The following is a 22,835-nucleotide window of genomic DNA, read 5'->3' on the forward strand; positions in this document are numbered from 1 at the left end:
TGGCAAATCCATGTCCATGTCCCATGTTTCATCTCCCAAGCACCCAGCTGCCCAGTGTCACTCTATCATTGTGTTGGAGTGAGACTAACTGCATAAGGTTGGTTTCAGAACTCATACTGAGCACACGTGTGGCCTAAGCCAGTGGTTTCAAAAGACTTTGGGAGGATGTCAATATCTGCAGTTCAGCTACAAACCACAGATTTGCCTGAAAAAGTTTATGTAGTTCCAGGCTCTGTGAATCTACTGTGGCTTTGCAGTAACAAACTTTCACTAATGTGATTAACTCAGCACTAGTAATGGTGCAGTTAAACTGACAGAGGAAAACAAATGCAATAGGAGCAACTTGAAGGACATGATTGAAGTCCCTCATGTTCTGATTAACTGGCTCCAGCACCTAAGTGTGCTACCAATTCCAGAGTACAGATAAATTATTCAAGTAGAAGGCAGTCCCTTCAATAAATTAGTCCACAAGCAACACAAAATATGCCTCAGGAAAAAGGTTTTCACTAGTCAGTTGCATTAAGTATATAGGAACATTCCTGCAGTTCATGCCAGACAACAAGTGTGTGTGGGAAATAAAATCATCTGTCATGCTAGGAAGTGTGCTGGATATGTAATCACTTTCATGCCAGCAAATAAAAAGCTCTACCTCAACTAAAACACTCATTTCACTGTGGCACAAATCTAACAACTTATCTATATCCTTTAGCTCATTGTTGTGTATTTTATAGGACTGTCACTCATCATCTCCTAGAATTTATCATGGTTTGTTTCTAATGGAAAGTAAGCTCAGCATTGAAAATACTGGGTGTTTAAAGTCTAAATTTTAGTCACGACTTTCAGTTCCATCAATGAGACAATGATGACATGGCAGACCAGTTCTACACTTACATTTGAGAACCTGTATCCTGCTTACATCAGAAAGTAAATTTCAGGGAACAACATGAAACGACAAAGCTCAATTCAGAAGATTTTGTGGTTTCTCCCCTTAACGTACGTACCTTCATTTTCAGTATTGGCTGGAACAGATTCAACTCCAAAGGGATGCCATGGCTGAAGGTCATCTAGGTTGAAAGCTCCATCCACTGGAAGAAGTTCAACTGTAGTCTTAGTTTCCGTCAATGAAGGCATGAGAGCATCATTTCCATAGCTGATTCTGGGTTCACTGATCATATTGGCCAAAACATCATCAGAGTAGTTTTGCTCTTTCTGAAGTAATTCATCTGCAAGGAAATTTCAACACAGAAATTATCTGAAAGTGACTGAGTTTCTGAGGACCTACTTTTAATGCTACTAAAGTAATAATTCACTGTCGTGAGATTCTGTTGTTTTATGATAAAGAATAACCTAAAGGCTTAGAATAGTCAAAACTCTGTGATAAGCACTGCAGCTAAGTAAGGCATCTTTTGGAATTGTTCACTACTGTTCACTGAGGTTGTTTGGAATTTTTCACTACAGACATATTTCCACCACATAACAGATCACAATACAAGTTCCTTGACTCTTCCCCACCACTTTTAAAAGAAGCACAAATCAATTCCCTTCAACTCAACATGTTGCCATAAGTCAACTGGCAAAAGGCCTACCGGAAGAAATGTCTTTGTTGGTTTCCCTTCCTCTTAAATGCTCACTGCCAAAGCTCATCACAGTTCTTATGTCCTAAATCACCACAGCAGTTACTGTATTAAATTGGGTTTACACACCCAATCTGAAGAAACATTTGATTTTTTAACATATATAACTTCACCGAAACACTGAAGTAGTTCTTTGTTAAAAAGTAGTAATAGACATCTGTAGGCAAATTACTTTAGAAGCAACCAGGAGCTAAAGCTGTGCAGTATTATGTATGTTGTGGTTTGGTTTTTGTTTGGTTTTTTTTCCCACTTGAAGCAAGGGTAAGAACAGTGAAAGCACTTTGCAGCTCCATCAGGTGTAGAGGACAGGCTATTCAACTCAGTTTTAAAAATAAGCTTGAAGGTTGTGTGTGCTTCATTATTTCAACTTCCTTCTCACATCAAAGTTCATCTACCCTCAGCACAGGAAAGACATAGACCTGTTGGAGTGAGTCCAGAGGTGGCTATGAAGATGTTCAGAGGGCTGGAGCATCCCTGGAAGCATTCAAGGCCAGGCTGAAAGGGGTCTGAGCAACATGATCTAGTTGAATATGTCCCTGTTTATTATTATATCAGACTAGATGACCTTTAACAGGTTCCTTCTACTCCTGATTTCCCCTTCACTGCCATTTGCTTTTGTAGGAGCAACATGCTATTTGCAGGTACTTTGAGGGAACCTGGTGCACAGGAGCACATTCAAGTAAGCAATTGCAATGAAGATGATAAACTGCTAATAAGGCACCGATGTAATAAGTAAGCAGATGCCACTGAGCTAAATAGTTTATGGGTTCTGAATCTTGTAAAATAATGTTTGAAAACAAAAATTCCTGTGTAAACAACAATTACTTGAGTAGACTTAATTCTATGATTTAATTTGTCCTTAGAATGACTTATGAGGACAGTACAGAAAGTCTACATCACATTGAATTATTTTTCTCTTCATGTTCATTTTATTGAAAACAGTATTATTTTACAAGATACTTATTAAATCTTCAGCATGGAAGGCAAGTCTGATTTTTGTCTCCCCACAGCACTTAAACTAATCCTTTATCAAATTCAAGCATCTCCCCATATCAGAGAAGAGACAGGTTAAACACCTTGATATTCTGAGCAGACACTATCACATGACAGATACTGATTTTCATTAGATAGGGATGAAGAGACTTTACAAAAAAGGAGCTGGATGTTAGTGGCCTGAGGGAGAAGTCTGGTGTCCATGGCCCTTGCACGGAGTCACAGATGATAGCAGCTGAGCACGTTGCAATACTATGTCATCACGGACCACAGGAGAGAGTGTTACAGTACTGTTGAGCATCTGAATGCTTGCAAGCCTTCTGAAACACAGAACTGGAAAGGTTCTGGGGTGCAGCTTCCCTCATTCCTGTGGCAGGGAGTGGAGCTGGGTGAGCTGTGCTGCAGTCACCCCTTTGCCCTGGGCAGTGCCAATCCTGCACAGCTGTCCATTCCCTGCTGCTGTGTCACCTGCAGACAGTTCCTGCCCTTGGAAAAGGACAAATAGTGCATGGATGTGAAGGAAAGACCTGAACTCCAGCAGTGGAGCAGCAGCACCAGGGCTGGCACAGCACCCAGGGGAGGTGACAGTGCAGGCACAGTTGTGTCTGCCAGGCTAACAGAGAGGGGAGCCCAGCTCCTATCATGATACTATGATTAGATCCAAAACCCTAGAAGCTGGGAGGGATGTGCACACAAATTGTCTCTCAATGCTACCCAAGTGGGAGTACCCTCTGGCCTGCACTTGCAGGCTCTGTTGTTTCCCACTCAGCTGCAGCGCACAGCACGGGCAGTAACTGACCTGCACAATAGCTCAATTGAGGCAGACAGATATTACAACCAGCAGATTATGATCACATCCATTTTACAAGTGGGGAAACAATGGCCAAAATGAATGAAACCCATCTGACAAGATGAATCAGACACTAAACCACAGTGAGAAACTGGAAGTGCCTGGCATAGAAACTGCACCAGAGTCCATCACACTGTGGCAGCTGTGCCTGCATTGATTTGCAGACAACTGCATCAAACTCTCAACTGCTAAGAAAAGTTTGCCTTAGGATTTCCAGTTATTGACACTAGCTGGCAAAGTCCAAGATCAATTTTCCAGTGTTGATTTTGTTCTGAGTATTGATGACTCCTCAAATCATCAGTTACGCTAATGGAAAGCCATACAGCCTTGCTGCTACCCATCGATACAGTACTCCCTCCCTTTCTCACAGCTGTCAACTCAATTCCCCCACACTGCAAAAAGCAATTCCCTACATAAGCAGGCAGTACAGACAGCTGGAGGCTAGGATGTGCATTCAAGGGGGTTTCTTTGTATTATAAATATCTTATTTTAGTTGCTGAAAATACATATTCTAAGGGTGCTCCTCAAAATTCATCTCCCATCACACCAACAGATAGAAACTCTATGACAATCTTCAGACACCCAAAATTCTCCTTCAGGCACTTTAACATTTTATTTCTCAGGATGAGAGACATGCTTACTTCTGGCGCTTTAATAAAACACTTCATGGACTTCTCATAATCTCTAACCAAGTATCACTCACTCTTGGGCTCACTGTAGGTGTTTCCTCATGGGCAGCTACTACTCAACAACAGCATCTAGAAAAACTGAAGTAAAATATTTTTGGGGAACTCGATAGAAGTGTAATACCACTACAACCACCTTCAAGACTATTCTCTTATCCACAAAGAAGTACACAGAACCAAAAGCAAAGAAAGAAACCTTACTACAGAATCTTCTGGTGGACGCTAGATCATCAGAAGCCATTTGCCCACAACGGCCCTAAGCCACACTTCTATTTGTATAGCTTTGCAAAGAGCACTGTGCTAGAGAAGATATCATGACAAATCCCAACAGAGTAATGGAGTCTTAGAGTGGCAAAAAGACATGTTATGTTGCAATCTTATCTACTTTTTATTGCAGCACAACATTATTTCTGATGTTGGACTCTAGGGTGTACTTCCCAGCCCTTAACTGGCAGAGCTATAATGACAGAAATGTCATGTGGAACAGCTTCTCTTGCTGCCCTGGAACATCAGCAATCCATTAGCTATCTTTCAAACCATAATTTTTATTCAGTTCATAGTTTATCATTTAAAATTTCCAAAAGTAATTATAGTATTCATTTGTTGTGTATTCAAGGAGCCTATCCAAGTAGATGAAAGACTCTGCAATCACTATTATGTGCAAGGCTTTGGAATTTACTTGAAAAGCAGCTTTAAAATTGGCAGTTGTAATTTTGGAAGTTCTGTAAAGCAATTTAAGGTCTTAAACTAGATTAGAAACAAAGTGCATCCAAACCACCTCTAATTAAAACTAATTAGGATGCCATCAAATTACATGCCATAGTCTTGACCCAACACCAAACTTCCTTTGTAAGGAACATGATAGAACATAGAGTGTCCAACAAAGATGGGCTTGGGAACCAGCTCAAATAACTTGGAACAAATGCAGAGTCTTATATTTATCATCTTATCAGTGACCATTCAGTTTGGACTGAACATGTGTTTCTCCCAAAGTTCGTTGCTTCTGAGTATGTGCTCTCAAAATAGCAAAAATAAGAAGTGTCAGTAACCTTCCTGTTCTTCTCAACAGCAGAAATTAGAGTGCTTGAGTCACAGTGATGGCTTCATTTGCACACACACACACACACAAGTCTGAAGACAGCTCAAATCCTGCACATCCTGTATGTTACAATTAGGATTCACTAAGAGCACTGACACAATCATTAATTACAGTGCATGTGGTAAGCAGTAACATGTTTAACTGCAGCTTTCAGTTGTACATCTGCTTTACAGGCTAATTCAATGTGTCATGTTATTTTCTAAAAGGAGTTACATTGATGTAATACAGTCAGGTTTTAACTAACTTTGAGTGTCTGCATTTTGTCAAGCTGTATGAATCAAAACTCCTCCAAGCTGGTAAATATGAAAACAAGACCTCCTGTGCCTCACTGCACAGTTAAGCTCCACTGAATTCGAAGCATATTGTCATTCTAAGACATTTTGCTGAATCAAGCATTGTAAGATCAAAATGTTACATACTGCTAGGTGATAATTATAACATCAAGCTGGAAAACACAATTATGTGGTATTCAGCATTGAACTAACTCATTTGTATAGTACTAGTCAAACATAATTTAGAGAGAGACTCTGATGAGAACTTTATTGAAAGTGACCTGCCTACTGGAGGGTGTAAGAGTGGCTTTGTTGCCTGCTTGCTTTGAAGATGATGACAGAAGAGCAATATGCTAGATCATTACTGTGAAATACTGGAAATGAGCCCAATGCTCAGATCCATACCGACACAGAAACATGACCACCCCGTCAGACTTCAGCTTTCTTCTCACCTCTTTTTTAGCCTGTGAAATTATGCCACAGGTCATTTTATCTGGAAACTTTTACAGTGCAAAATGCCTCCCCCTCAGGGTTAAAGGGAGACTGAAAGGGTAAGAGCCACGGAAAACAGCATTTCATAGTTCTTATTTTCTATCCTTTAGAGACATTGCCATATGGCAATGGCAAGTAGCAGCAGCAGTATTCTACATTTCAGAAATTTCTAACTGTATGAAAATCTTGTTCTATAAGGTGAAAAGACTCAATCTTTTTCAAGTTCTCAGAAAGCGAACATTTAAGGTATCATGAAACAGTTGACCTAAGACATTTTCCCTATAAGTTAGTAAGAGAATAACCATCCCACAGCCTTAGACAATACCTTGTTGGCTAAGAACCTAACCTTAAAAAAAATATATGCCTGGACTTGAGAATAGCTGCAATATTTAGAATCATGCTAAAATGAACATGCTTCCAAAGTATTGAAAAACCCCAAACCAAACCCACGATTCTAATCATTTAATTTCATTCCCATTTCTTGCTGCCTCTCCTCTCTCAGCATATGTAGATTTCACTGCTTCCCAAATCACATCATAAAAACAACCCAAGTGAGTCACCAGGCACATGGAATAATGTTTCAGTTAGATTTGCCTTGCAGACATTTTGTCTTAAAACACAGAAAAACTCCTCAAAAATGTTCAAACTATATACAGACCAACTGTCCTTTTTTGCAGGCAGATCCCGAGTCTTCTTGTAGTGAACAGCATCAAAGCATGAGAAAGGCTGGATGCTCCAATTCAGGAAAACATTTATAACCATGCAATGATTAATTTCAATATGAACTAGGTGTCTTTCTCATTAGGGATGGACTTCAATGCAAATTTAGTTTTGTACATGGCTACGCAATTACTGAGATCTCTGAGCAAAGGTTTATGAGAATTTCCATACCACTTCATCAAGGAAGAAACAGAATCCTCCTCTCCCATTTTTTCACCCTGCTATGAAACTCAAGGTCTGAAATCTTGTCTAATTTTCTGCGAAGGCTGCTGTGACACTCTTTACCTTCAGTGAAAGAATACTGTAATTACCACAGACACTTAGCCACCTGACAGCTGCGTGAATTAGTAATTAACTAAAATGAAATATCAATATATAGCTATAGCTGTGTGCACATTCATAATTTTTTTACTATTTAACAGCCAGTCATCTGATTAATGACTACATTTCCCCCTCAGTTCAAAGCAGAGAGCATTAAAGGAAGTTTGTGGGATAAAATAAGTCTCAAACCAGAAGCTTGTGTCACCTCTCAGAGTTATTAAATAGAAATTAAATGCTCTTCCCATTCACAACTTCATGCCTTTTTGCTTATTTCTGTGGTCTCCTTCCCTTTCTCTCATCCCCTCCTCATTCAATTTGGTTAAATTAATAATATTGTCTGAGAAAAAGAATTTGCAATTCACAGCCTCAAAAGCTCTGGATTAAAACGTAGAAAAATCCTACTTTCATGTTATGGCACTCTTCTGGGTAAAAGTTTTGAATGAAGCACAGTATATTGTACACCGAGCCCAATATTTTCAACAGTTGTTGAAACTCAGTTCAAGCATGCAGAAAGTTCCTCTCCAAGACATGGCAACAACCCAACATCAAGATAGACAAAGAAATATTAAAAAATACTTGGGGAACAATTTGAGTTGAAAATATACCGTAATCAAGAGCATATATTGTATATCATTCTCCTGATTCATGTAAGGCACTGTGACAAATTCCCCAAGTTTAAATTTAACTCCGCATTTAATTCCAAATTAACATATCATTAAGTGCTTCAAAATAGGCTGAAGAGTCTAAATTAAAACAAATAAACAGCCCCACCAATTGTCACTGATATTTCTGTCAGATGAATCATCAATCATTATTCCTCCTCCGTCTCGTGTCAAGTAGAAAAGCCAAGTATATTTCCATCCTAAGTAGATTATAAGGCTTATAAGTGAAACTGCTCTGCAAAAAACATTTATATGAAATACTGCAACAAAATTTTATTATTTTCTGAAAATAATTATTTATACATTATTTGTCTTATTTACTGACAAAAATAATCAGATTTATTTGCCAACCTTATAACACACAGTACAACTCAAAACTGCAGTAGAACCTAAAACTCTACCACCTTCTAACATCTGAAAAAAGTCGGTTACCCATCACTTTCTATAAACACTTCAAAAGGTCAGAGAGTATGAATCAATCCCACAGCAATTTTTGATGTGCAGGGAACTTGAAGGCATCTTAGGAATCAGTAAATAATCCCTAAAAATATAAAAATCTGAACATTAATATGTTGTGCCTTATACCCTTGGTCTCAAGAGAACATTTTTTATTTGACTCATTTATAATAGCTTAAATCGTAATTTGCCAAAACTGAATTGTGCAGTATCTGCTCCATATAACATGTATTTTTCTTATTTATTAACTGCAGTTTTAGCACTTGATAGGGCAAATGCATCCTGTGTTGTCAGAGTATTCTAAAGACATGCATTAAAAAAATGTAGCAAATATATCTATGAAGTGAGATGTGACCTATTCTGATGACTTTTATGCTGTTTTTTCTATGCATGATCACAGGATCACAGAATCATTTAGGCTGAAAAGACCTCTGAGATCACTGAGTCCAACCTTTGACCTAAGACCACCATGTCAACTAGACCAGAGTGCTAGGTGCCATGTCCAGTCTTTTCCTCAACACTTGCAGGGTTGCTGACTCCATCAACTCCCTGGGCAGCCCATTGTAATGTTTAATCACTCTTCATGTGATAAAATTCCTCCTAATGTCCAACCTAATAGAAGGAAGCAGAACAGAACCCCTCCTAGGCAGCACTACTCAGGAAAATACATTTTTCAATTAAATTGGGTATCTGGGAATTAGCTGCACTGATGAAAGATTACCTCATTTATAATCCCATGTGCATGGGAACTGACAGGAGATTACTGCAACATCTCCATCCATCCATTCTGTAAAATTACATATCCTCAGTAATTCTTTTCCCTTTTTATCCCAACAGTAAGAGCTTGCCCAGCAAGAACATCACAGGTACTCTTGACTATAATAAGCACCTGTGGATTTTCCCTCTGCACATATGAAAAGAAAGGTGTGGTTGAATAAAGGAAAACTCAATATACTGTTACAGGCATATTTAGCCATTCCCCTCAGGATGTATCTTCATAGTAATGCAGTTCAGACTTTGAATTCCCCTGGAAAACAATTCCAGAGACTTGTCTGGGAATGACATTTGACACACTAGCTCTGTAATATATAACATACAAAGCTGTAATACATAGCTTGTACAGTCTGTAACTGGTTCTCACTGCACTCTTACAATCTGCTGGCATGTAGGAATTAAGATGATTACTTTGCTTCTTTCATAGTCTAACACTCCCTTACTAGGAATCTGATCTTAGAGTGAATCACACAGAATGACACAACTGTGCTCTGAAAACAAGTTAACTAGGGAAACAAAATCCATCCTTCAACAGCACAAACAAAGTGGAGGATGCTGTTTGGAGTGTCTGTGCTTCCACAATTTTGGGTTGCTTCAGTACTCATGGACACTGACATAATTTACTTAAGATGACAGAAGATCACACACTTATGAAACACCTGGTCTAGTGGGGAGGTGTCCCTGCCCCATAGCAGTAGAGTGGGGACCATCCTGCTTCATAAAAAAGTAAAATCAGACTTGAAAAACCATTTTGCTACCACCATGTGTTTTATCTGTATCATCTCAAAAACACATACTTCAGCTTTTCTTTGCCCTTTGCCCTTTCACAACTCAACTAGATGTTTGTGAGCAAACCTGTAGCTATGAGGTAATCCTGACCTACAATGCTTTTTAAAATCAAACATATTCAGTACAATGATTTTGAAAAATACACAAGGCTCCTATAAATTCAACATTTTCATACAACTGTAGCCCCACTACTAGCAGAAACAATGCTCTCTGAGACAGAATTTCTCACCCTGTTGTCTTCATGACACCAGAAAATGACAAGTGAAATGACTGAAGATTTAGAGGAAAATCCTCATCAAATCCTCATTTCCACATAGCCAATCAAACAAGAAAAAAACCAGGAAGGAATACAGCCAGTAATTGGACAATTATTCAAAGTATAGTGCCTTTTTTCCATTGTGTACATGGTCACCTGTAGACTCTTCCAGAGTGGTACTACAAAAAGCTGTGAACTGGACACAGTCTCAGCCTCAGCCTGTTACCACTGTGAGCCCAGAGTGGTCTCATGGTCATGAACACCCTGTGGGACCTGTAGTGGTGATGACAACTTGCTATTTAAGGAGTTTATGAAAAAATACTTCAAAGGTCTATGAAAAAATACTTCAGCATAATGGAAAGTACACAGAATAATAAGGACCTATCAATGCAAGGCAGTGCTCTGCCCATCAACTCCTGAAGAAAATCAGGGCAACACCTTTACACGTCCCCTGCTAAAGGATGAATTATTTAGAATGAAAGATGTAAATACCAATTCAGAGCGCAGATGCTCAGAAAATTAAAGAATTATTTTGTTTATAAACTCTGAGTCCATAATTATTATCAGAAGTTCCTGTTTTTCAGTTCTAAGACTTGGATCATGAGACCAGATTTCTTAGAGGTCCAAGGGAAACAGAACAGTGTTATTCCAACCAGAGGAAAATATTATCTTAATACACTTTGTACGATCTTTTTATTCTGATTAGATTTCTGAACTGGAAAAAAAGATGGCTCATATCTTTCCCTGAAGAAAAAGCCACCCCAATCCAAAGGCATGTGAAGCCATTTATTCTTTTCCCAGTGAAAAGGATACATCTGTGAGACCTGGAGGGAGCTGGCTTCTTTACTGACTGGAGTCAGGTTCATGATATTTACAAGATGGCAAGAGGGCTTGTGCACACAAAAATCAGGATTCATATCTTTTCTGAAGAACATTAGTGCCCATGACAGGACACAATGGACCATTTAGCGACAAAAGATGGGGAGGATATAGTACACTGCTAATGAAAGCGTTTCAGAACAGCAGTGTCAGTAAAGTGCATTTATATCTATTTTAATCATCTCCTATTCTCTGCCTAATTTTCTATGACAGTTAAATAATCTGGACAGAATATCAGAGACGCTTAAAAAAGGAAAATGTTGGATCTATTTCCAGGATTTTTTTCCCCTTCTCTCCTAAGCTGCAGCAAGGAACATATTTTACTAGCAGAAAGAACTGAGTCTCCAACCTGGAGATGTAAACTGAGGCTCTGCAGCTCCTCAAAGCTCCTGAACGATGTGTAGAACTTACAAAGCCTTGGCAACATGAAACTGTCATTCCAGCTGGCAAATATCTTTGCCTATTAAAACATAACACACCAAAGGAGGACAGTGCATTCAACTACAATTGAAAACTCCTGCACCTGGAGAACAACATCAAGCCTCAAAACAGGCTGGAGGTTGACCAGCTGGAAAGCAGTTCAGCCTGTTTTGAGGCTTGATGTTGTTCTCCAGGTGCAGGAGTTTTCAATAAATGTGCCATTGCTGGAAAAGAAGGGGGTCTCCTGGGCTTCACCAGGCAAAGCATTGCCAGCAGGTTAAGAGTGGTGAGTCTTTCCCTCTACTCAGCACTGATGAGGCCATTCCTGGAGTGCTGTGTCCAGTTCTGGGCTCCTCAGCACAAGAGAGACATGGACATGCTAATGAGTCCAGTGCAGGGCCCCAGAGATGATTAAGGGACTGGAGCACCTCTCCTACAAGAGGCTGGGAGAGCTGGGACTGTCCAGCCAGGAGAAGAGAAGGCTCAGGGGGATCTCATCCATGTGTATAAATGCCTAAAGGAAGAGTACAAAGGGGAAGGAGTGAGGCTGTTTTCAATGGTAACAGGACCAGAGGCAATGGGCATAAACTGAAACACATGAGGCTCCCTCCTCTGAACACCAGTAAACCCTCTTTTACTGTGAGGATGACTAAGCACTGGCAACTGGTTCTGGGTGGCCCTGTTTGATCAGGGGCTTGGACCCAATAACCTTCAGAGGTTCCTTCCAACCTCAGTCATTCCATACTTCTGTGACATTGGCCGATGCCCTACATAAACATAATATATCACTTTCCTTTAACAAATGGTATCCTATTATTTATGGCATTTAAATAATTGTTAAAATACTTTTTAGAGACAAAAAAGTGGCAAAACTGATGGCTTAGTAAAGACCATAAACTTGTGATGATTAAAGAAAAAAACAACAAAGCTGAAGTGTGTGTGTGTGTGTATGTATATGAACTAGCCAAATGCTTTGAAAAACAATGTCCTTGGGTGGAAAAGGTCTTAATTGCTCATCAGGCAGACCACCTGGGCCATATGTCAGTATTTAAGCATACAAAATCTATCTCAATCTTGCTGTGCAAAGCTTAACATAGAATTCATTTGCTTTTGTGGGAGAACTCTGCTGGTTCTAACCACTGACCCAGCAAAATACTTTTTTGCTAGTGTACTGACAAATCTTCTATTCAACTGAATGCTATAGGCCTTCAGGGGAGAAGATTAAAGGTAGATAACCACTTCACAGAAAATTCAAATTTTTCTTTTGAAAGGTAAGGTTATTGGATACACACAAATATGTCAAACCAATTATGGGGAGAAAGCACAGACAAAGGTGCTGGAAGTCACTCCCGGGTACCTGTGCAAATATCCATTCTCTAAAGGCCGATTTTCACTGCTCGTTCCAGTTGCATTATCCTTATGGGAAAAAACCAGCAGAGCAGAATGGCAGGAATAGTAAGCCTGTATGATATAGCACAGACATACCCAAAAGGTCTCTTGAAAACTAGAAGGCAGGTTTTACAGAACTTTTGCTAAGACCTATACATAACTGCACTACTTTCAGAAACTGTTTAAAATTCAGTAAGAAATTTCCATGTGGCATAGATATGCCTAACAAATCTCAATGGAAGACTTGCAGCAATGTGCAGGTTTTAAAGAGATGAGGGTGAAAATTCAATACTTATGGTTTGGCGAAGATGACATTTCCTTATGTCCAAAACTGAAGACACCCCCACTCAGTATTAGCCAAGTGCCTGAGGCACTTTAGAAATGACAATTCCATTGACCTCCAGAATGGCAGAAAGTATAAAATTTAACAGGAATTGTCCAACCTTCCACAGCTATGGATTTTTGTAACTACTGCAGCTGCACACTAATTTACATTGGCTGGATTAAGCACGTTTGCCCACTGGTGCAAAACCCAACTGTGCTGAGGATGAGCATGGCTGATGACAATTCCTTATCTATCTCTATGCCAGCTCACTGAACCTGGTCTGTCCCACTACAGATAAGTTATAGAGTGCTAACTCGTTTACCCATGCTTCAAAATCACTGTTTTACTGCACCAGGGAAAAAAAATAAGTAAAGGTATTATAATCACTCTGTGCACATTAATTGCATCAAGCAACTACTACCAGTACTTTTGCCTCTAGCCTAAGAGAAAGACTAAAACTGGCTCCCCTGTTAGAACTGCCCCATCCATTAACAAAAAGCAATCCCATTCCAATACCCTAGGAAACCCTACAGCAACCTTTTAACCAGCTATTGACACATTTAATGTATGCCAACTTACCTTGATTATTCTGATACCTTGGATATGGCAACCCAACTTCAAACACAGGTTCAGAAATCCTACACATTGCTTCATGATCTTAAATATTTTTGAATGCAAAATTCTTCCCTTCAGCTAAATCTTAAGACAGAAAGCACATGGAAGAGCTACAGAAAAATGAGACACTGAGAAGTCCCATTACAGTCTGTAAGACATTACTAATTACATATTCAAAAAGTAGTATTTTAAGGGAAAGGATGAAGAAAACAATCACAAAAGAAATGGTGCCAAACAGGACAGACACAGAATTTGCTTCTGCAAAGCACCCAAGGGCATGTTTTGGTTTTGCAATATCAATCCCCAAACCACAATGGTTGCTGTTTTGTGCTGTCAGCCTGCGGCAAGCAACTAATGCCCTCAAACTTCTTAAGGAAGATACCACAAAATGAATGGAGAAGAGCATCCTAAGTGAAACTCATGGCAAACAATGCAGCAAGGCTATGAGTTGTCTTTGGGTCAGAAGTAGCAGCTAGAAACAAGAAAACAACAATTAGTCTAATAAATGCTGAAAGACCAAAACCAGCTGAGGTAGTGCTAAGTTTGCCCTTCACAGATGCAGACTGACAGGTATAAGTGCCTGATGGTTAAAGAGGAGGGGTTATAAGAAAGCAAATCTTCAGACATCTTTAGTCTGCAGCTTGTCCATTTTCTAAAACTACTCACAAGAACCTTCACAGGAAGTTGTGAAGCAAATGTCAAGAGGCAAATCTCTCTTGTTCAAATTTTGTCATGCCAGGCTGGAGCATACAAATACCTGAAATAGCACCTGACCCACAGCACTCTGAAAGCAAGTGATCTGGGGTCTGCCTGGGTTTGTCTTCTCTTCCAGCTACATAATGTGAGTGTGGCATCCAGAAAAGGCTGCAGAAGAACGGGACAGAGTGGAACAGCATAATAAAATAACAATAGCTTGATTCTATTTTGTCAAGGGACAGACAAAATCATATTCTTATCGCTCCTAAGTGAACGTTTCAGAGCTTAGGTACAATACTGCTGTACTATTAATACAGTGCTGAATATTTCATCAGTGGTGGGCTAGAAAACATGGAGCTGAGGTCATCAGTTTGGAAATGAGCAGCAAAGACAATTAAAAATTCAGCTCACTGCCTGTCCATGTGACCAATGCACAAAGCTCTGATGTAGCTTCTGATTCAGAAGCTGTGCCTGCTGTGCCACTTCCAGCAATAAATTGCCTTTTACATACATGGATAAGCAGTCTAATCAAATAAGGATTTAAAGCAGGATGTGCTCAAAGGAACTGCTGATTTCTCTTAAAGCCTACTGCTGCTCTCTCTAGGCTTTTATACATATTAAATAGCATATGAGATTTATCAGAGGGCAAAAGGTGAGTACAAACACCTAGGTAAGCAAACAATCTGCTCACCTGCAGTGTGCAAATATACCTTCTCAGATTTTCTGTGCTGCTCTCTGTGGAGCAAACTCTTGCTCATGAGAAACCCCATTTAACACCAAGAACTACACCAGTTGCTGAGAGAGCACGCATGCATCACTGCCCCATGAGAATTTGCAGCCAGAATGCCAAATGGTCTCATACCCAAATGACCTGCTTATGCTTGCCAAGCTTTGTCAGAACAGTCATGATCAGACAGACCGTTCTGCAACTCTCACCTTTGCCCTTTTCTTCATGCCTCAACATGAACCAAAGACAGCCAGCAGTATCCTACCTCACACATCTGGAATTTGCTGCTACAATAGGTGCCTGTCACCCTAATGAGAGATTTGCACATTACACACTGGTCAAATGCTTAGCAAGAAAATCCTCACTTGACTTAATTGCTGTTTTCTATCCCTTGGAGTGCTGTAGGCCTTCCTATATATCCAGGTACTCATACCACATACCCACTGTTAAAGCCAGCATACATCAGCTGGTGATGAATACCTGCAGATAAGGACTACAACTCTTAACTTTTACTCTAACTTCCTGGCACCATCTCTGCTGGAGTTACGAAAATAACAAGAAAAGGCTGCTTTTAAAAGGCATATGAGCCTGCTTTTAGCACAGAATCTAAAAGCTTCTATGCAAAAGGATTTTGTATTTTGGATTCTACACATTAAAACTATTGCTCTAAACCTGTCTTTTGAGGTAGGAACTTCAAACACATCCTGTATTTTAATACTTCAAATCTCCAACTGTTGGACCATGATTTATCTGATCACCAAGCATTATTCAAAGAATCTTCAGACTGTTGAAGAAAACATTCTTGATGCAGCAGCTATGCCCAAGGCATAACTCTAGAACCTATTTCATAAAATTCAAATTCATTGCTCAGCAGAAAGACTTCAAATATAACAGACAGGAATTAAAAGTGTGCACCTTATGTTCAGGCACATCCATCTTCCAGTGACAGAGCACCACCTACTACTCACAGATGAACCTTTGGTAGTAGACTGCCAGGAAGACAGAAGGGAAATTTTCATGTATTTTTATTTTAGCTTCCAAAAAAAGGTAATTAAATCCCAAGACTTGAGATTCAACTTTATCAACAACTAATATGGAGAAACTGTGCAAAATTGGCTCATAATATTTCTAGCAATGAGAAAAATCTAGTAAAAACCAGCACCTTGTTAGATGTAAGAGGAAATAAACCCAAGGTACAAATTCAAAGCAAACTAGATCTCATTAATTTTGCTGCTTACAGAGCTACTTGTTTAATTTAGCGAAAAACTACCTTTGTCAGAGCTCTGTCTTCTAAAGCAAAGATTTTTCATTCCTCAAGGTGAAAACCGTTCACAAAATGTCTGCAGTAAAGAGTGGAACTAGAATCTGAAACTACAATGAACAAAAAAAAAAAAGAACTAAACCTATTTTCAACCATGTCTCCTTACACGCAATTTATTATTCAGACACTCTGTGTGTGAGATGTTCTTACCTAGGTTATTTTTCAACTTTTCTATTGACGCAGACTTTCTAAGTCAATGGTTCTAACAAAAGGTATTTAATTAAACATTTGTCTTTATAATGAGAGTTGCAATATTTCTTGGGAATGCTACATAGTGCAATTTTATTAGAATTGTACTTCTCCACAGATTCTGCAGCTGTAATAGATGTCCTTTTCCATGTGTTTAGGAAGAGTACAGAGGCTAAGAAATTCAGTAATTTCAGGACAGAATTTGAAACAGGCTGATCAGTCCTCAAAGCTAGAGGGATACTGTCTCCTTTAACCGATGGGAATGACCTTCACAAACTTGCATTAAAACCAACATGTAAGACCAACCATACAGCTAGTGTTACCAACAAGGAGAATGTTAAAGACATTAGGCTTTCTTCTCATTACTGAAAACTATTGTATCTAGTACAGCTTAGATCTGATAGTTCTTTAATTTGTGTTGCCTAGTAACTCCTGGAATGAGAACTTCGTTTACGTTGTTTTAAACTTTGTAACACTTTGAATAGTTTTTAGCATAGCCTAAACCACAAAAAAAATTAAAATCATCAAGGTAGGGAAAAAATAATCAAGAGACTGTGACAGATGTTTCTTTTGAGATTTCTTAGCTGCTCTCATCTTATTAGGAAATAATATCCTACTAATTTTAGGCTCTTTTTTCCCCTAAAAATTAGTATTACATTTGAGATTAGGAGGCAGATTTTTGTAAACCACTCAGCAGTTAATAGACTTGCTCTCATGTCATTTCAAAGACTCTGAAATTCCCATCCCATTTAATAGAAAGGAGAAGAAAATTTAAAAGTCTCCTCACCAACAAGAATTAACATTACCAAGAATAGAAAAAATTGAAACTTAAAACAAAAAACCCCAAGGGAATGATAGCAGTGCAAAAAGAAAACAAACTGAGCATCTCAGAGACCTAACAGTATTGACACCTTCTTTGCTAAAGAAATGATATGCTTTCAAATGATCAGTAAGATGCTGTCCCCTCACAAAGGCCCTTCTACATCTATAGACTGAGACTGCTGATTGTGCCATACGTGGAACACAGAAACATATGGTGAAGGGTAATTACTAGCCAGTTATCTTTTTGTTTCCTTCCAATCCCTTCCACAATTTCCTGATCTCATCCCCAGCCCTCTCAAGCTACCTCACAAGTGGAAATACATCTCCTTTCTAATTTATGCTTTGGGCAAATGAATCTACCACTACTCCCTGTCCATCCCCTCCCTGTGCCTAAACACATCCTAATCCTTACTGCAATGGCACGTTTCCCTCGTGTTTTAAGGAAATCAGTAACTGATTTAGTCAGCTGAAGATGGTTATTTGTGAAACTAACCCGTTAGCTGCCATTTGGCAGAGTATCCCACCTTGTGAAAAAAGCTGTTCCAAAGACAATGACTGTCTCATCTCCTGCCTTTATGTTTAGCCATGTACTACTTTTCTTAAAGAGACACACATTAGCAATGTGAAGTCCAAAACTGTAACAGTATCTGAAATTAATACAGGCTAAATGAAGTTGCCTTGCTGCAACAGCAGAACACAGAAGAGCCCGAGCGCTGTGATGGAGATCTCTCTGTTGCAGCAATGCCACAGCCAAGAGCAAGAATCTGAATGGAAGGAAAGACCATTCTCCCTCATAGCTATCTGCCATGATAGCACTCGGGTAAGATGCAAACATGGGACTGTTGCTACCTGATTCCTCCACAGACAGCTTGTGTGCTGGAAAAAAATGGGAGGGCAGGAATAATCTATTTGACCAACTAATCAAGAACTAAATGCACGATCATTAGGATACTGCCAAGTTGATACTTACACTTGTCTCGGATGCTTGGGTCTGCAACTAATTTTTCAGCTGTGGGATTTCCAAGATGTCTATATCACATGATGTAAATACTTACCATGTAAATTAAGTACCTGAACCCAGGAAAGAGTTGCTAAGTCTCAGTGTCAATAGCTGCATCCATATTGCATAGAGATTCCAAATGTGAATTAACATATTTCAGGGAAGACATTTATGACAACTTGATGCTGCCACTGCATAGGTTATACAGAATTTGTCTTCCAAGTATTCAGTATAATTTAATTCAATATTTAAGAATATTGGCAGGTTTACTCTCCTGTTTTTCGGCTGAGACAGTATACCAATAGGAAAAGTGAATTGATATATTTTAGCTTTTGGTGGCAATTTTTTATCATAGAAATATATCCCTTTTTCTACATTAATAGTTTGCATACCGACTTCATCCTGGATCTCCTCTGCCACTGCAGGCACATTGTAGAGGAAGGAGAGAGACTGGTTCATGCGTTCATATATCACACGTAGATGTGTCATAACCTATGGAAACAAGAGTATTTTAAGAAGGGGAGTACCATGGATAATTTGACATTATCAGATGTTTTATAGGTTACAGAAAGCAAGACAGTTTTCATTTGTGCTAGGTCTAAGATTTCAGTATGCTCCATGTACAGAAACTGTCAAATCCATGACAAAATTCACCTCTCTCCTACAGCTGCTACAAAAATAGTGTTCTAGATGAAATCCCATGGGATAATTTAAAATAGGGATTTACAAGTGCTACGGGGCAGAGCATGTACACAAGGAGCTATTGTGGCAGAAATCCATGGCCTCATTCATTTTTCAACAACATTTATATTTGCCCATACCCTAAAAGTTTTCACATAAGACACAAACTACTGCATCAAAATGTTTCAGCTGTTTGGTATGATTTATTTATTTATTTTTAAAAATCCCAATATTGTAGAAAGAAACAGCTCACCAGAAGAGAATAAAAAAAGTAGCTTTGTAAAAACATATACCAGCATTTTCAGCTGAAAACAAAAATATTTCCACCCAGAAGCACTACTGTGTTGTCTCATGTGATTACAACTCAACTGCCTCTGGTGCCTGCACATTTCTATAAGTTGAGTCATGACACCACGTGATATATGCTACCCCAAGGTACTCTTGACAAGAGTACTCTCAACAAGTAACACCTTTCTTCAGCAGAAAGAGAAACTGAGGTGCATCTTAAAAGACTTAGAAGACTGACAGGGTAATTAGGCCTAGAAAGGAAAATGGGTTGCAAACAGCAATTTTGATTAAAAAAGGCTATGATTTCTTCAAATCCAAATAAAATGTTTATGGTTTTGAATAAAATATGCTCCTTTCCATTTTCCATGGAAAACATTTTCACAAACAGATGCTCCAGGCTACATTTCCCCAATCTTCTGACCAAATCAAGAAGCAAAGATGCTCTATGAATACTCATTCCTGGGATGACATGCTAAGCAATATGCTGCACTTCTTGTATTTAAGTATCAGTTTCCATTTTTCACACGTTCTGCCACACAACCTGCACTCTGCAAAATTTCACTAGTTTTTGTTATTAAATGATTCAGTGATTTAGAAACTAAAGTCATGTTAGATGCTTAAGATGAGGTAAAGACAACTGTCACTGCAGAAGACTGTTAGAACTGTGCATTTCTAACTCCAGCAATTTCAAGACAACATGATCTCAATGTACACATCTGGCTGAGACAGATGTTTGAGAAGTCTAATACACCATTCAGGGCAGTACATGGTTTTGATGTGGCTTTTAGCAATGCCAGACAGTTTAAAAACTGTGGCTGGAAGAGTGCCTGCCATTGAATCCTGCAGAGGAAAGAGCACCAGACTCCAGCACACGGTTTTTACAGCTTATCCATTGTGCCTCCAATTTTAATTGCTGTTTTGAAAGCCAGCTACATCTTCAATGTTGTTTTTTTTTCTCTTTTGCTTTCTCACCCTCCATGATTTATGAAGGCAACATAAAAGCTGTTCCAAAACATACACATTGAGATCTGCAGTAACATTCAGCAGTTAAAATGCCATGAACTACCATGTCTATTTCAAAAGAACACATTAAACTTGAGTGCATCACAGTAATCACATTTATAGACAATTACAAGTACCTCTGCAATGACTACAGAAAGGTTGGTTGCAGTCAGACGGCTACAGCACTTCAGGTTCTGCCACTTCAGCTGAGGGAAGCACAACCACATGTGGTTGCTAAATCTATTACTGACGTTTACCCGGAGGTATTATTTATCAAAGCACTAATAAAGGCTCCCAGCAATAATGCTCTGGAAGGCTCCTCAGGAAATGCCCAAGACTGACCCACTGTCTGGATAGACAGAAAACCTGTTTTCCAGTTATTCTCAGAATAAAAATCATATCCAGACTACTATATCACTTTGCCTCAACCTTCTGATGGAGAGCAGATTTTTGATTGCATATAAAGATGTCAACAGAAAGGAGTCAGGCATTATTTAAAAAATAGGTTGGCAGAGATTTCACAAAGGTTCTGAACAAACACGGCCCCACTAACCCTTGGTGGGTTACCTGAGATCTGATTTGAGCAGCTTTCTTTGGGTCTACCATGCGGACGTGTTCGAAGTGTTTGAGGGTGTGCTGTCTGTCTTTCTGCTCAGCACGCACGTACTTCTTCAGCATGTTGAATACATGACGAGGCTAGAGGGAAAAAAGTAGGGAAAAAACCATCAGTTTGGAACAATACGTTTCCGTGCACTGCAGATGTATCCCAAGCCAAAAGACTTTGGCTAGCTGGTGCCTGCAGCTATCTTCAGAAGGCAGGTCTGACTACTATAAGGAACATCCATTCACTGAACCCATTCAGCAGGGTGCACCGTTAAATAGTAGTTGTAGGCAGTAGATAAGGTCCCTGGGGAGGCTGTTCAGATTTTCTCCCCAGCCATAAGGATAAGTTTAGCTATTGCATTTTCTTGTCTAACTGCTATACTACTGGCCCCACAGGACAGCAAGTGCCATGCCTGCGTGCTAGTTAATGGACACCCAACATCAACTACTTTTGGGCTTTGCTTCCATTCCCTCCATCAGACTCTACTTCTCCTCTTTCCCCAACTCAGGATGCTCCCATGATCCAAGCTCCCACTTTTGCAACCTTCACCACCACCAGGCAAAGCCCTCCCAGAAGATCTGCTGAAACCTGGACTCCACCAGAAACATTTCAAAGATTCTCCATATATAGTCTCCTATACTGAATACTCAACTGATATCAACATCTGTGAAATACAGTTAAACTGTAGTAACAAAAAAAATTACAGCTGGTAACTTTTACCAACAGTAAATGGAAAGTGCTCATTCAGATTCAAAATCAGAAAGTAACCTGCCCAACAGCTGCACGCAAAAGCACTATAAGTCAAGGAATGTTGTCCTGCTCTAGTCTGTGCTGGTGTGGCCTCACCTCAAATACTGTGTGCAGCTTTGAGAGACAAAATATCAGAGGGATAGAAAGATATCAGAGAACATCCAAAGGAGGCTACGAAAATGGTGAAGGGCCTAGAAGGGAAGCCAAATGAGGAGTGTCCAAGGTCACTTAGCTTGTTCAGTCTGGAGGAGAGGACGCTGAGGAAACACCTCATAGAAGCCTAAAACTTCCTCACTAGGGGAAGTGAAGGGACAGACACTCATCTCTCTGGTGGCCAGTGACAGGACCCAAAGGAATGGTAAGAAGCTGTGACAGGGGAGGTTTAGGTTGGATATTAGGAAAAGGCTCTTCAGAGGGTTGTTCTTCAGAGCACTGGAACAGGCTCCCCAGGGATGCGGTCACAGAACCAAGCCAGAGAGTTCAAAAAGTGTTGGACAATACTCTCAGGCACACAGTGTGATTCTTGGGGCTGACCTGTGCAGCACCAGGAGTCAAACTTCGATGATCCTTGTGGGGCCCTTCCAACTCAGGGTATTTTATGATTCTGTGAATTATCACCAGACTTAAGCGCACAACTTAAGGAAGAAAAAAAAATAATTCAAGAAGCTCCTGTCCTGTCACTCCAGCAGGGAGAAAAGAAAGTGACAAGGAACCACTCAGGGGAGGTACAGAACACACATGTCCAGGACACAGAACTGACTGAAAAGCTGTAAGTAAAAGGAGACATTTTCTCGGTTTTGTGAAGTTTCTCAGCTTAGGTACCAGATTTTGTAAAAATCTTAAGTCTATATATATATATATATTGCAAGTGATTTTAATTAGTAAAATCTATTAAATATATGCCTTAAGGCATGTAATTGAATACAAAGAAAAGGTCGGCAGCTGAAAAGAACTTGAAAATACAGAGACTGATGACAGAGCACTGTACTAATCCTATGTACTTTCCTGCTCTGCACAGTAATACAGTGCCAAAACAGGACTATTCTCCAGCATCCAGCTAAGATATAATTTTTAAATTCAGTTTATGATGGATTCTGGAAACCCACTCCCCCTCCCTCCATTC

At 39.5% G+C, this 22,835-nt stretch overlaps 1 protein-coding gene across 1 annotated transcript in view; it reads right to left on the minus strand.

The window, feature by feature from the left end:
* The window catches only part of APP (amyloid beta (A4) precursor protein), a 91,411-nt gene that overhangs the window by 25,571 nt on the left and 43,005 nt on the right, over positions 1 to 22,835 (minus strand). The window contains exons 7-9 of the mRNA XM_009072345.1: positions 20,926 to 21,054; positions 18,780 to 18,879; positions 1,002 to 1,223 (exon numbers count right to left, since the gene is read on the minus strand). Of these exons, the coding sequence (XP_009070593.1) occupies positions 1,002 to 1,223; positions 18,780 to 18,879; positions 20,926 to 21,054 (451 nt within the window). The remainder of the gene's footprint in view (positions 1 to 1,001; positions 1,224 to 18,779; positions 18,880 to 20,925; positions 21,055 to 22,835) is intronic.

The sequence above is a fragment of the Acanthisitta chloris genome, unplaced genomic scaffold (genome assembly GCF_000695815.1).
Source record: "Acanthisitta chloris isolate BGI_N310 unplaced genomic scaffold, ASM69581v1 scaffold26303, whole genome shotgun sequence".
NCBI classification, from domain to species: domain Eukaryota; kingdom Metazoa; phylum Chordata; class Aves; order Passeriformes; family Acanthisittidae; genus Acanthisitta; species Acanthisitta chloris.